This window comes from Aulostomus chinensis, chromosome 8 (assembly GCF_037954235.1).
Source record: "Aulostomus chinensis isolate RoL2024-O1b breed Wild chromosome 8, RoL_Achi_v1.0, whole genome shotgun sequence".
Lineage (NCBI taxonomy): Eukaryota > Metazoa > Chordata > Actinopteri > Syngnathiformes > Aulostomidae > Aulostomus > Aulostomus chinensis.
The window spans coordinates 31,119,013-31,131,635 of NC_141327.1; the positions used below are offsets into that span (position 1 = coordinate 31,119,013).

At 41.7% G+C, this 12,623-nt stretch overlaps 1 protein-coding gene across 16 annotated transcripts in view; it reads left to right on the forward strand.

The window, feature by feature from the left end:
* Positions 1 to 12,623, forward strand: part of LOC147258100 (metal transporter CNNM1-like) — a 51,351-nt gene that overhangs the window by 21,144 nt on the left and 17,584 nt on the right. For 12 of the 16 annotated variants that reach the window (XM_086212480.1, XM_086212483.1, XM_086212481.1 and 9 more), the window contains 3 exons: positions 675 to 758; positions 1,561 to 1,665; positions 9,271 to 9,395. The exons of 1 other annotated variant lie outside the window; for it this stretch is intronic. In XM_086212480.1, coding sequence (XP_086068606.1) covers positions 675 to 758; positions 1,561 to 1,665; positions 9,271 to 9,395 — 314 coding nt within the window. Of the gene's footprint in view, positions 1 to 674; positions 759 to 1,560; positions 1,666 to 1,848; positions 1,907 to 8,079; positions 8,098 to 9,270; positions 9,396 to 12,623 lie in introns of those variants that run through there. 3 more of the 16 variants (XM_086212493.1, XM_086212492.1, XM_086212491.1) reach the window with 3 other exon arrangements.

Genomic DNA, 12,623 nt, shown 5'->3' on the forward strand with positions numbered 1-12,623 from the left:
ACAGACCAGCCATGCCCTGTAGGCTTCCTTCTTCAGCCTGACGGCTCCCCTCACCTCTGTTATCCACCAGTGGGTTCAGGGATTACCACCATGACTGGCCTCAGCAGCTTTGCGGGCACAGGTCACAACAGCTGCTTCGAGAATGGCAGAGCAGAACATGGTCCATTCAGATTCAATGTCCCCCACTCCCTCCAGGATGTGGTCAAAGCTCTTCCAGAGTTGGGAGTTGAAGATCATCCTGACAGGTTCTTCCGCCAAGCGTTCCCAGCAAACTTTCACTACTCGTTTGGGCCTTCCTGGTCTGCACAGAATCTTCCTCTGCCAGCTGATCCAACTCACCACCAGATGGTGATCAGTTGACAGTTCAGGTCCTCTCTTCACCCGAGTGTCCAGACCATACGGCCGCAGGTCAGATGATACGACCATAAAATCGATCATTGACCTAAAAACCTAGGATGTCCTGGTGCTACATTCACCAATGGACATCCTTATTTTCGAATATGGTGTTAGATATGGACAAAAAATGCCCCAGACAGCAGAGCTCCAAGGGTCATTAGGGCTCTCAAACTCCTCCACCACAATAAGGTGATGGTTCCAGGAGGAAAATTAATGTGTTTTAATGCATTTCTTTGTTTGTTTATTTGCATGTATATACATGTGTGTATCTGCTTCAGGTAGTAAGTCTGATGGCCAGAAGAGTCCCAGTGATTCAGTGTTTCTCAGGATGGATGAAATCCCCTACATCAGAGAGGACTCAGGTACAACAGCTGACTACTTTTTCAACTCTTAATTCGCCCCCTTAATATTTTGAAGCTGTGTTTAATAGACGCGACCTTAATGGGAGTAACACACACGAACTATGAGATCTGCTTCTCAAGTATTCTCCTCTGAGAAAGAGTGGAATACTGCTGTTGTTGTACGGCCTCTGTTCAAGTACATTTTAAGGTTTCTTTCTATGAGAGTGCAGCTGTCCAAGGATTAGTGCTATTCTGATAGCTGTGCTCTTTTTTACAAAACAATTTGCTGACACAAGCTTTTGTCCCTGCTATCGATGAACAGAGAGACATGTGTGTTGTCCCCACTAGCAGGACCTCACATTTCCAAAAACATTTTAAGTTTAACCTCTACAGAGGAATATGCGCTAGTGGCACATTTAAAAATAACGTAATTGTTGTCAACCGGGGCCACTATGCCTCGTTGCTAATCTGTCTGTGAACAGATGGTTCACGCTGAAAACTGTGTGACATACACTGAGATTCATATTTACTAAATGTAGTTTTGAAATCTATTCATGCTAATCATGTCTGGTCTCAACATGCTATCAGTGTGATGACAGTTTTCATGAGAGCTTCTAATAAATATGTTTGCCTACTACTATGAGCAGTGATAATTCCAATCACAGTAGAAAGTGAAAACATATATTTTCAACAATTCATTTCAACAACATATTTTAGTTGACAGCTTGACACAACTTGTCTTTTTTAACATACAGAGTGTTTGGCCAATGAAGTCAGAAGCATTTCACAGCATCGTGGAAATTTCTCTCCCTCCTTCTAACAGACGTGGCTGCTGTTCCCACGGAAACGGACACTTCTCCTTTCATCAGCAGCCTATCACTGAGCAGCTCAGAGGACACGCTGGGCAAGAAAATGCTGCTCAAACTCAGTCAGTCACACAAACACACACACACTGGCTTTTCTATGCTTCTCTTTCTCCCTGTTGCATTCATTCAGATGCAAACACAACTGTATTCACATTATACACACTTGAATACACAATCACAGCAACCCCAGCTCTGCCTCTTGCTACAACTTGTATTGAAATGGCCCACTTTGTATTCTCATCTAGTTTCTTCATGGACAACACCAGGACTTCCTGCTCAAAATTTGTTTACATTATAGTGCGGGTACGTGTGAAAAGTATGCTAAAAATTTATATTACAAGTACCAAGAATATACATAAATAATAATAAATTAAGTAAAAACTAGTCACAAATTCCAATGTTTCAGGATTTTTGTGAGGACTATTTCTAATTCAGTTATGGACTTCTAATTTGTGACTCTTAAGTTCGTGTTCTGACTCTGTAATTTTGTAGTTCTCATATGTTCCTTGACCAGTGTGTTTTCTATAACTCCATTTCTAAAGAAGTTGGGACATTGTGTAAAAAAAATAAACAGAATACAATGATTTGCAAATCTATTTCAACCTATATCGAAGCGAAGTAAAATCTGGTCAACTGGACGTAAGTTTATCTTGAAGACGTTTCACCTCTCATCCGAGAGGCTTCTTCAGTTCTAGTGAAGAGTGTGGAAACTCCAGCTTATAAACCTATGTGGGAGTGGTCAGTGCTATTGTGGTGGAAACGACCCTCCCGAGACTCACCTGGCCTCCCCAAACGACAGTCGTTGTGAGGTGTCAGGGAGTTTCAGGGGTGGTCGTTAGGGAGTTTCACCGACCACTCAGATGCTAATGGGCTGTGCTGGCAGCAGCCGTTCCACATGGGTCTTTCAGCTGAGCTCTTTGGGGAAGCTTTGAAAGGACTTAGTTGTAAATAGGTGAAAGGAAATGTCGCAGTCCACCTCCTCTGTTCAAAGATGGTTTCTCTATCTTGACGTGGATGGCTTCTTTAACTCCTCTTTCAAACCATCTGTCCTCTCTGTCGAGGATTTGGACATGGTCGTCCTGGAAGGAGTGGCTTTCCTCCTTGAGGTGGAGGAAAACCGCTGAGTCCTGTCCTCCAGTGTTGGCTCTTCTATGTTGGGCCATGCGTTTGTTGAGGGGCTGTTTGGTTTCCCCTATGTAGAGATCTTTCTAGAGCCCTTTTTGGACTGCGACGTCTACGTTCAAGAGGACAGGAGCCTGAGGGTGGATGTGTACAGGAAACCCACCCACACTGACCAATACTTGTTTTTTGACTCTCACCATCCTCTGGAGCACAAGTTAGGTGTCATCAGGACGCTGCAACACCGAGCGGAGACCATCCCCACCAGCGTCCAAGGCCGGAAAAAAGAACAGCAGCATCTGAAAAGAGCACTTAAAACTTGTGGCTTCCCAGACTGGACCTCTGTAAAATCCTCTTCCAGGTCCAGAAAGGAGGAGAGCTCCAGGAGGAGGGAAGATGAAGAAGGCAGGAGAAAAAACATAGTGATCCCCTATGTGGCAGGGTTTCTGAGAAATTAAGGAGAATCTATAACAAGCACCGCATCCCTGTGTCTTTTAAACCAGACAACACTCTAAGACAAAGACTGGTTCACCCCAAAGATCCCACCCCTCACAGCCACAAAAGCAATCTGGTATATGCTGTCAGATGCAGTGAGTCCTGTACGGATCTCTACATAGGGGAAACCAAACAGCCCCTCAACAAGCGCATGGCCCAACATAGAAGAGCCAACTCTGGAGGACAGGACTCAGCGGTTTTCCTCCACCTCAAGGAGGAAAGCCACTCCTTCCAGGACGACCATGTCCAAATCCTCGACAGAGAGGACAGATGGTTTGAAAGAGGAGTTAAAGAAGCCATCCACGTCAGGATAGAGAAACCTTCTTTGAACAGAGAAGGTGGACTGCGACATTTCCTTTCTCCTATTTACAACCAAGTCCTTTCAAAGCTTCCCCAAAGAGCTCAGCTGAAAGACCCATGTGGAACGGCTGCTGCCAGCACAGCCCATTAGCATCTGAGTGGTCGGTGAAACTCCCTAACGACCACCCCTGAAACTCCCTGACACCTCACAACGACTGTCGTTTGGGGAGGCCAGGTGAGTCTCAGGAGGGTCGTTTCCACCACAATAGCACTGACCACTCCCACATAGGTTTATAAGCTGGAGTTTCCACACTCTTCACTAGAACTGAAGAAGCCTCTCGGATGAGAGGTGAAACGTCTTCAAGATAAACTTACGTCCAGTTGACCAGATTTTACTTTGCTTCGATCTACGATGACCTGGATGAATGAGAACCTACACAGACATATTTCAACCTATATTTGTCACAGGGAGAGAGCATTTGAACCCAAATGCATGACTCAAAGGCAAGTTTTAAGATTCTATAATTTCTACAATTTCATTTAGCAGACGCTTTTGTCCAAAGCGACGTACAACACAAGCAAGAATTCAGACTTAAGGAAAAACCCATAGTAGCGCAAAAGTGCTTCAGTTGTGATTTGGTCTCAGGTACTGCCATCTAGTGGCAGAAGAAGTGTCACCCCCCCTCCCTCTTTTTTTTTTTTTTTGGACAAACATCACATCACACAACCCAGTTAGTGCTACATAGTCACTCAGTGCTGGGTCTTGGACCCTCTGACTGATTCTACCCCAAAGAGGAGCAGAGTCAGGTTCAGTGCCTCGGTGCTCTCTGAACAATTGAGTCTTCAGTTGTCTCTTAAAAGTAGAAAGGGACTCAGCAGAACGCACAGAGTTAAGATAAATGAAGTTCAATAGCAAAGTATCAAAACAAAACCACTCTTATGGGGAAGAAGGCTATATAGCAAAAAACTCAAAGTCACACTGACGAGGAATACTTTGCTAAACAGAGAAACAAAGAAATTCAAAGTTAAAAAAAGACAATGAGCATGGCATGGACAAAAACACCTAGTATCAACAAAAGCACAAACTTGACAAAGCATGGAACAAAAATGCAAACTTGATGTGACATGGATTGGCATAGCATGGTTTGACATCAAGGTCAAAAGGAAAAATATACATACACATGAGTGATGGGAAACAGGTCAATCAGGGCAAGGGAGACAATCAGACCAGTGGGAAACACACCAGGGGGGTAGGGTAAGTTACCTGAAACAAGAGGAGAGTTAGATTTCAAATTAAAATGGGAAATCACAAGACAACATAGACATAAGGCAAGCAAAAAAACACCACTACATGCATGGACATGACAATATTTATTTGAATACAATACAAAGACAAGATATTTAATGTTCAAACTGACAAACTTTGTTTTTGTTTTTTTGCATATATTTACTCATTTTGAATTTGATGCATGCATCACATTCCAAAAAAGCTGGGACAGGAGCATCTTTACCACTGTGTTACCCCAACTTTCCTTTTTACAACACTCAGTAAGGTTTGGGGAACAAAAGACACTAATTGTTAAAGCTTTAGAGGTGGAATTCTTTCCCATTCTTGCCTGATGTACAGCTTCATTTGCTCAACAGTCCGGGGTCTCTGTTGTCATATTTGGTGCTCCATAATCCACACATTTTCAATGGAAGAACAGTCTAGTATCTGCGCTGTTTTACTACAAGACCAAACTGTTGTAACACATACAGAATATGGCTTGGCATTGTCTTGCTGAAAAAAGCAGGGAAAAAGATATTACTTGGATGGCAGCATATGTTGCTCCAAAACCTGTCGTGTGAGGTGTGTCTGGGTGTTGTTGATTTATAGCACAGGTGTCAAACTGATCCAGTAAAGGGCCGTGTGGCTGCAGGTTTTCATTCCAACCAAGCAAAAGCAACACCTGAATCTACTTAAATCAATCAAGCTGTGTCCACATGGCTCATTGGTTGGACCAGGTGTTGCTTTTGCTTGGTTGGAATGAAAACCTGCAGCCACACGGCGCTTTACTGGATCAGTTTGACACCCCTGATTTATAGCTTTCTCTTTGCATGGTAGAGTTTTAACTTGCACTTGTAGATGTTGTGACAAACTCTTGTTAACTGACAATGGTTGTCTGACATGTTGCTGAGTCCATGTGGTAATATCCTTTACACAATGATGTCGGTTTTTAATGCAGTGCCCCTGAGTCCCTGAGTGATTGAAGGTCACGGGCATTTAATGTTGGTTTTTGGCCTTGCCAATTATGTGCAGAGATTTCTCCAGATTCTCTGATTCTTTTGATGTCATGGACCATAGATGATGAAATCCCTAAATTTCTTGCAATTGTACTTTGAGAAATGTTGTTCTTAAACTGTTGGACTTTTTGCTCACGCAGGTGTTCACAAAGTGGTGAACCCCATCCTTGCTTCTGAACAACCAAGTGTTTCAGGGACAGTACTTTCCAATCATAACATTTATCTGTTTCCAATTAACCTGTTCCCCTGTGAAATATTCGTAAAAGGTGCTTTTTGAGCATTCCTTAACTTTTCCAGTCTTTTGTTGCCCCTGTCCCAGTTTTTTTGGAATGTGTTGCAGGCATCAAGTTAAAAAAAGTGAATATTAGCTAAAAAAAAACCAAAATATATCAGTTTGAACATTTAAAATCTTGTCTTTGTAGTGTATTCAATTGAATATAGGTTAAAAAGTATTTGTAAATCATTGTATCCTGCTGGATTAGGATTAGCCTAACCCTAACCCTAAACATAAAATAAAAATTATACTTACAGTTGCCTTAAATTATCTTATAATTAACTTATAATAATTAATATCCCACAACTTATAGTTTGGGAGCTATACACTCAAAACTTTCAATATTCCTCGACTAATAGTCTGTGGGAAATACACTCAAAATTACAAGTCATTCTAGGCTCAAATACTAATGCCAAACCGCTACAAAAAAGTAGAATCAGCCAAAAATATTAGAATGAAAGAACGAAAGTGACACCACTGTTAAATTTCAACTTTTAAAAAAAAAATTCAACACAGAGAGAGGTATTAGGCAACACAACATTAAACATACAATGCATTCGGAAAGTATTTGCACCCCCAACAATAAAAAATGTGAAAAAAGTGAAAGGTTATAAATACTTTCTGAATGCACTGTTTATAATTCATGAATAGAACAGTCACTTTCCGGAAAGTATTCAGTGCATGACATTGGGCTGGGCAATGTTATGGTATTTCTGTTTTGACAATGATTCACAATAGCTGCGCTTCTGATTTATTGCATAATAGTTTTAAATGGAGAAATTTAAAGATGTAGCTTATGTGGGCAAAAACATTTTCATACATTGTCCATATTGCCCAGCCCTAAAAATCGGTGCTACATCTTACATCTGACGTAGGCAAACATGTACAACAGCTTACATCTGAGGTAGGCAAACAGTGCAACATCTCACTTCTTCCGGAATGCCTGTGAGATCTGGACCATCTGCCGACTGCAAAATACAAAAAATGTAAGAATGAGTTTAGCCCGTCAAGGATTCAAATCATACTAATGTCTGCAAGTGACATTACTGTCATATCAGGTTTATGGCAGTAATGTAACTGGTGGACAATACCAGATCAAGTGTGAAAATCTGAGTGAAATGTGGCCTAAGACTATCTGTTAACCACACATTTCATCTCACAATGCAGTATTAAACCATGCCCACTATAGTTCTCTGCTGCTCCTGTCTGTCACTCAACAGAGGAGACAGAGAGCATAGAAAAACATAACACTCGCAGGCTACCACAGCAAGACTCCTGAAAGTCACTAATTTTCTTTCTAGGTGCTTTTTTTGCTAAATCTAGAGTCAAAGTCAAATGAAAACACTGGGTGGCATGACTGCTTTGAGGGAACATGGAAATTTGATTGGCTGGTAGAGACATTGGGTGCTGTGCTGGCTAGAAGCAGAGAGGTGCTACATAATGTTGCCTATTGAAGATGGCTGAGAACAGATGTATGTGCAAAGCTTTTAACCCTTTTGTGTTCACTCACAAGGCAAAGAGAAGCAGAATAGGACAAAAAAATTCAGGACAAACCAAGCTTTTCCAGGACATTTGACTTTTTGTCTAATTGTCCATAGTTGGTCAACCATTTTCCAAGACAAGTAGGAACCTTGTCAATGTAACTAAAAATAGATCAATAGATACGAAAATAATCTCAAAAAGTAAGTTGTTTGGATTCGTGAAATTATTCTTGGCTTGAATAATGCAGGTCATGGTTGAAACATTGGTGAAGTGGTCCTTTATTTCATAGAGATGTGATAAGTTAGAGGACTTTCACAGATGGTTTGAACAGGAGGACTGACTACAGCACTCAATCTCATTTTAATTAGAAGTAATTTGAGTACTGTACTGAGGTAGACTCAAATTTAGGTTGACTCAAGTTTAATTTCTTTGAATCAATAAAATACTGGAGGAGGCATTTAAGTTGGTTCCCCATATGTTAATATATGTGATGTCGACACTTCATAGTGTACTTACATTACAGGTCTTGAAGAAATGGGAGGCATCTTCGCGCAGGTACACAGGAAGTGCACGAAGGACAAAGGCTCATCTGATATCCACATCATGTTGTTCCTAGATGGACAAAAAATAAGACATTACAACAATAATTACACAAATGCAGTGCAAAAGCTTTTTTTTTAATCAAAGTGAAAAGCTCCAAATTCTGATCCTGGTCATTGCTGTAGAGGGTTGATTCAGTAGTTTGGGTCTCCATTTTTTTTATTAAAACATTTTACAAATGAATAATTCTTATAAAAACATTAATAGCTCACAAAGGATACAAGATAGTTTTTAATAAAATTGTCTAATTTTATGAAAATAGTAGTCAAAAATGGAATTGGGTTTCTTCAAATTGAAGCTCATCAAGATATCCACCTCCTCCACCTAAGATGAAAATGTTGTGTGCATGGCAAAGTCACTTAAATTCAGGTCACAGTCCAAAAACATGACATAAACTGATTAGGTTTTTGAACTACGCAAAATTACAAGTATACCTGAAGGTCATAAGTCCTCATGATTTTGCATAGCTCTGCGGCTATCTTGCTGGTCCTGGCAGCCTTCTCTCTGTACAAGGCGATGAGTTTAGGTGTGCATCTGTCCAGTTCACTGTAGAATTGATTGTGCAGGTTGAGGTTGTTGATTTGGTGGAATTCGGCAAACAACTGTATATGGACAGAATTACATAGAAATGTAAAACGTTTAGTTAAGCGTATGAATGTGCAGGTACATTACAATTTTTTTATTGGTAGGTAGCAAAACAATTCTAGTAGGGGTGAGTCAGAAGTTCAAAAAAGAAAGTTCATGGTCATTCATTAAATTAAAAATAGGCTATATAATGCTATCAAAAGAAAATTTAACTAATAAAGATCTGTATACTATGTTTCCTGTGAATAGCAAAAATAGATCACAGTATGATGTGTTGTAACTTTTAACGTTTCCAAATCTATCAAAAATGTTCAATTAACTAACTTGTTCTATTGACAAAATCATAACATCCCTCCTGCTGTACATTTTCATTTTTTAATCGTTCATATTTATTTAATTTATTTTAACAAGCAAAAAATCGCCACAGGAATCCAATCCTGCATCACATATTGTCTCTGCTACAGTCAGGGACTTGTTTTAATCATTTTAAACACAGTTTCATAATATTTTTTACCTGTGTGTTTGGCAGTGCGACGGGAAGAGTGCCGGTGGAGCACGGCCGTAGTGCTGTTACAGTACTCTGCGCCAACGGTGCTTGAAGCAGCCAAAAAGACGAGACAACGTTTCTTAGATTTACACTTACCCAGTACTCAGGTACTCTATAATAAATTAATGCGACTACTAGAATAATGAAATTGCTTAAAATGCCCAGCCCTAGTTAGCAACATGCAAACACACTCAAATTGAGCCATTGTAAAATATAGTAACTATTTACCAATTCGGAGCAGATATGAAGACGAGGCCAACAGGATTGGTCAAAACGACAGCGGTGGTGGTGGTGGTTCGAAGTGAGGGATAAAAAAAAAGGGGACAATCCAAGAAATAAAAACAAACTTAATTATCTGTTTGTATCGCATACTCCCATCCTGCTTCAGTCAAATTCAAGGTGGCTGACTCAACTTTCACGAATGTTAGGTAAGACCTGCTCACCAGAACGTCATGACAACAATGATGTCATGACGCTACTGAATGTTTTCTAAAATTTTTGATTGTTCCACACATATTAAATAAAAATAGTGAGCCCTATACCATCAAAATGGCAAAAGTCATAACAAAGCTCAATACTTCTGAGTTTGGTCAACTGCATATCAGTGTTTGACGTTTACACCCTAATTAACTGTGCGCTAGTACAAATGTTAGGGTTTACGGTGCAGTATCCCTACTTCATTGGAATTGGGGTTGTAGTACATGTTACTTCCTGTGTTTTAGTTCACTGGTGTTCATTTCTTGTTTTATTTTGTCAGCTCTCAGTGTCTCTGTGCTTGTCACTTCCTGTGTCTGTCTTACCTACTTAATCCTCTTCTCCCTGGATGAGAAATAAGGCTTAGACAACTCGACGCCATTCATCTCAATGTTGTACTGTTCTCTGTGCCTCGCCCCATGTAAGCTTCATCTCTTTCAGCTCCCCTTCAACTGTTTTCTGCTAGGGGTCCTTAGACTGCCCAGGCTTGTGTTTTCCAGGTGGTGTCCATCTTAATGCTTCCTTAGGTATCCTCTCCTTGTCCATTCTTACAACGTGGCCTAACCATCTGAGTCACCAGTGTTTGAATTCAAGGACCACATCTCTGCATCCTGTTTTGGCATACAACTTATTGTTTGTTATTTTGTTGGGCCAGGAGATCTGGCAGATTTTGTAAGGCACCCATTGTGGCAGGCACAGATTTTATTCATGTCTCCTCTTACCACTCGGCAGCATTCTGAGCTGTACAAGACAACAGATTTCGTGCAGCTGTTGTAGAGCTGAATCAAGGTACTAAGATGGCACTGTCTGGACTTTCAGATTGGCTGAAGTCTTGCAAATGCTCCGTGAGCTTTAGAGAGCCTTGCTTGGATGTCCTTTTTTGCTCCATTGTTCTTGCTGATGAGGCTCCCCAGGTATGTGAAGACCTCTGCAAACCTAATGATAGGTATGGGTCAGTGTTGTTTATGTACATGACTTGTGTCTTTCTGGTGTTGATATTCAGACCTGTCTGCTTTACATAATTCAGCCTATCAGGCTATATTTTGTCCTGTAGATGATCTCTCTTTGAGGACAAGGCCACCAGGTCATCAGGAAAGATGAGATCTTGTAAGTGGAAGAAAGGTGTCCACTGGATTCCTCTGTGCATGTCTGATGTAGTGTTGTACACGATCCAGTCAAGGGTAACTAGGAACAGGGGGAGAGGATGCAGCCCTGGCGTACACCTGACTCTACTGGAAACCATTCTGAGAGTGTTTTGCTGTTGATGATCACACTACATTCAAAGTGGTTGTGGAACAGGCTATTCAGGGTGAGGATTTTGTTTAGGATTCCATATGACTTTAGGATGTTCCAAAGGGCCTCTGTATGCATACTGTCAAAGGCCTTTCTGAAGTCTATGAAACTGATGTATAATGGGACATTCCACTCAATGCACTGTTTAATGATGTTTCTTAGTGCAAAATCTTATCAATGCATCCTCTACTTTTTCTGAATCCTGCTTGTACTTCCCTCAGCTTGTCATCAATTACTGGTTCAATCAGTTTGAGAAGCACTCTTCAGATGATCTTGCTGGGAATAGAAAGTAGGGTAATACCCGGCCAGTTGAGAAGTTTTACGATTACTCCCTTAGCCCAGTCACTTGGAATGGTGTCACTCTCCCAGATGGTCCTGAAGAGGTCAAGCAACACTAATATTGCTTCGATGAAGTCGATGCCTGCTGCTTTGCTACTCTTTATGACTTTGATGGCTTCCTCAATCTCAGAGGCTGTAATTGGGCTAATGTTGATGTTAGGGACATCTTTTGCTGGTTGAGGATTGGCTGGTGTGTCTTGTTTAGGGCAGTTTAGCACTTCCTGAAAGTATTGGACCCATCTTGCTGCTTGCTCCTTTTCAGTTGTTAGAAAAGTACTGGTCTTACATCTGAGGGGGGCTGACTGGCAGGTGTTGCTACCACAGAGCTGTTCGGTCATCTTATAGACATTGCTCAACTTTCCCGTGGCTGCAGCCTGCTAAGCTTCACACATCATTTCCTCTACAAAAGACCGCTTGTCCTTTCTGGCACTCCTTTTGACCTCTTTGTTGTTAGACATATAGGCGCTTTGAACCTGTTCCTGGAGTCTTGAGAACTTGGTGCGGGAACACAAGGGGGAAACAGGGGACTCGAGACTGGAGACGGGACACTGGGGGCTAGAGGCTTGAGATGGGTGACTGGGGGCTTGAGGCTTGGGAGAGGTGACTGGGGGCTTGAGACTGGAGGCTTGAGACTGGAGACGGACCACTGGAGGCTTGAGATTGGAGGCTCGAGGCCTGAGATGGGAGGCTGGGGGTTTGAGGCTTGTGGCTACAACGACAGGACTCACAGACATGTGACATGACACCAACGACAATGATCCGATGCGGAGAAAGGGAAACACGGAAGTTGAGTGAGACACATGAGGTAATCACAGGAGGGACCACAGGAAGACAAGACATGACGACACTGGCCTCTACTCTGATAGAACCTGCCGGAGGTTGGACCCCCACTGGTACAGCTTTCAAGACTCATTGAGACACACAAGCCTCTCCACCAACGAGAACGTACCAGCACAGCACTGTCCCTGTCTGTTTCCCCCCTATTCCGAGTGTTTTTTCTGGATCTTGTTGGTTAATCAGTCCTGGTCTGTTTCAGTCCTGCTTCTGGTGTCTCTTTCCTTCCAGCTCCTTCCTGCCCTCCTGGTCTCCATCTATTTTATATTGCTTGATTAGTTGAGTGTATTTGAGTTTGTTTGTCAGAGTCGGTCTTTGTTAGACCCTCACGTCTACTTGTGTCATCTTGGTTGTTCCCTGTAATGTTTGTTCGCCTGCCCTGTGTTTTCCTGAGT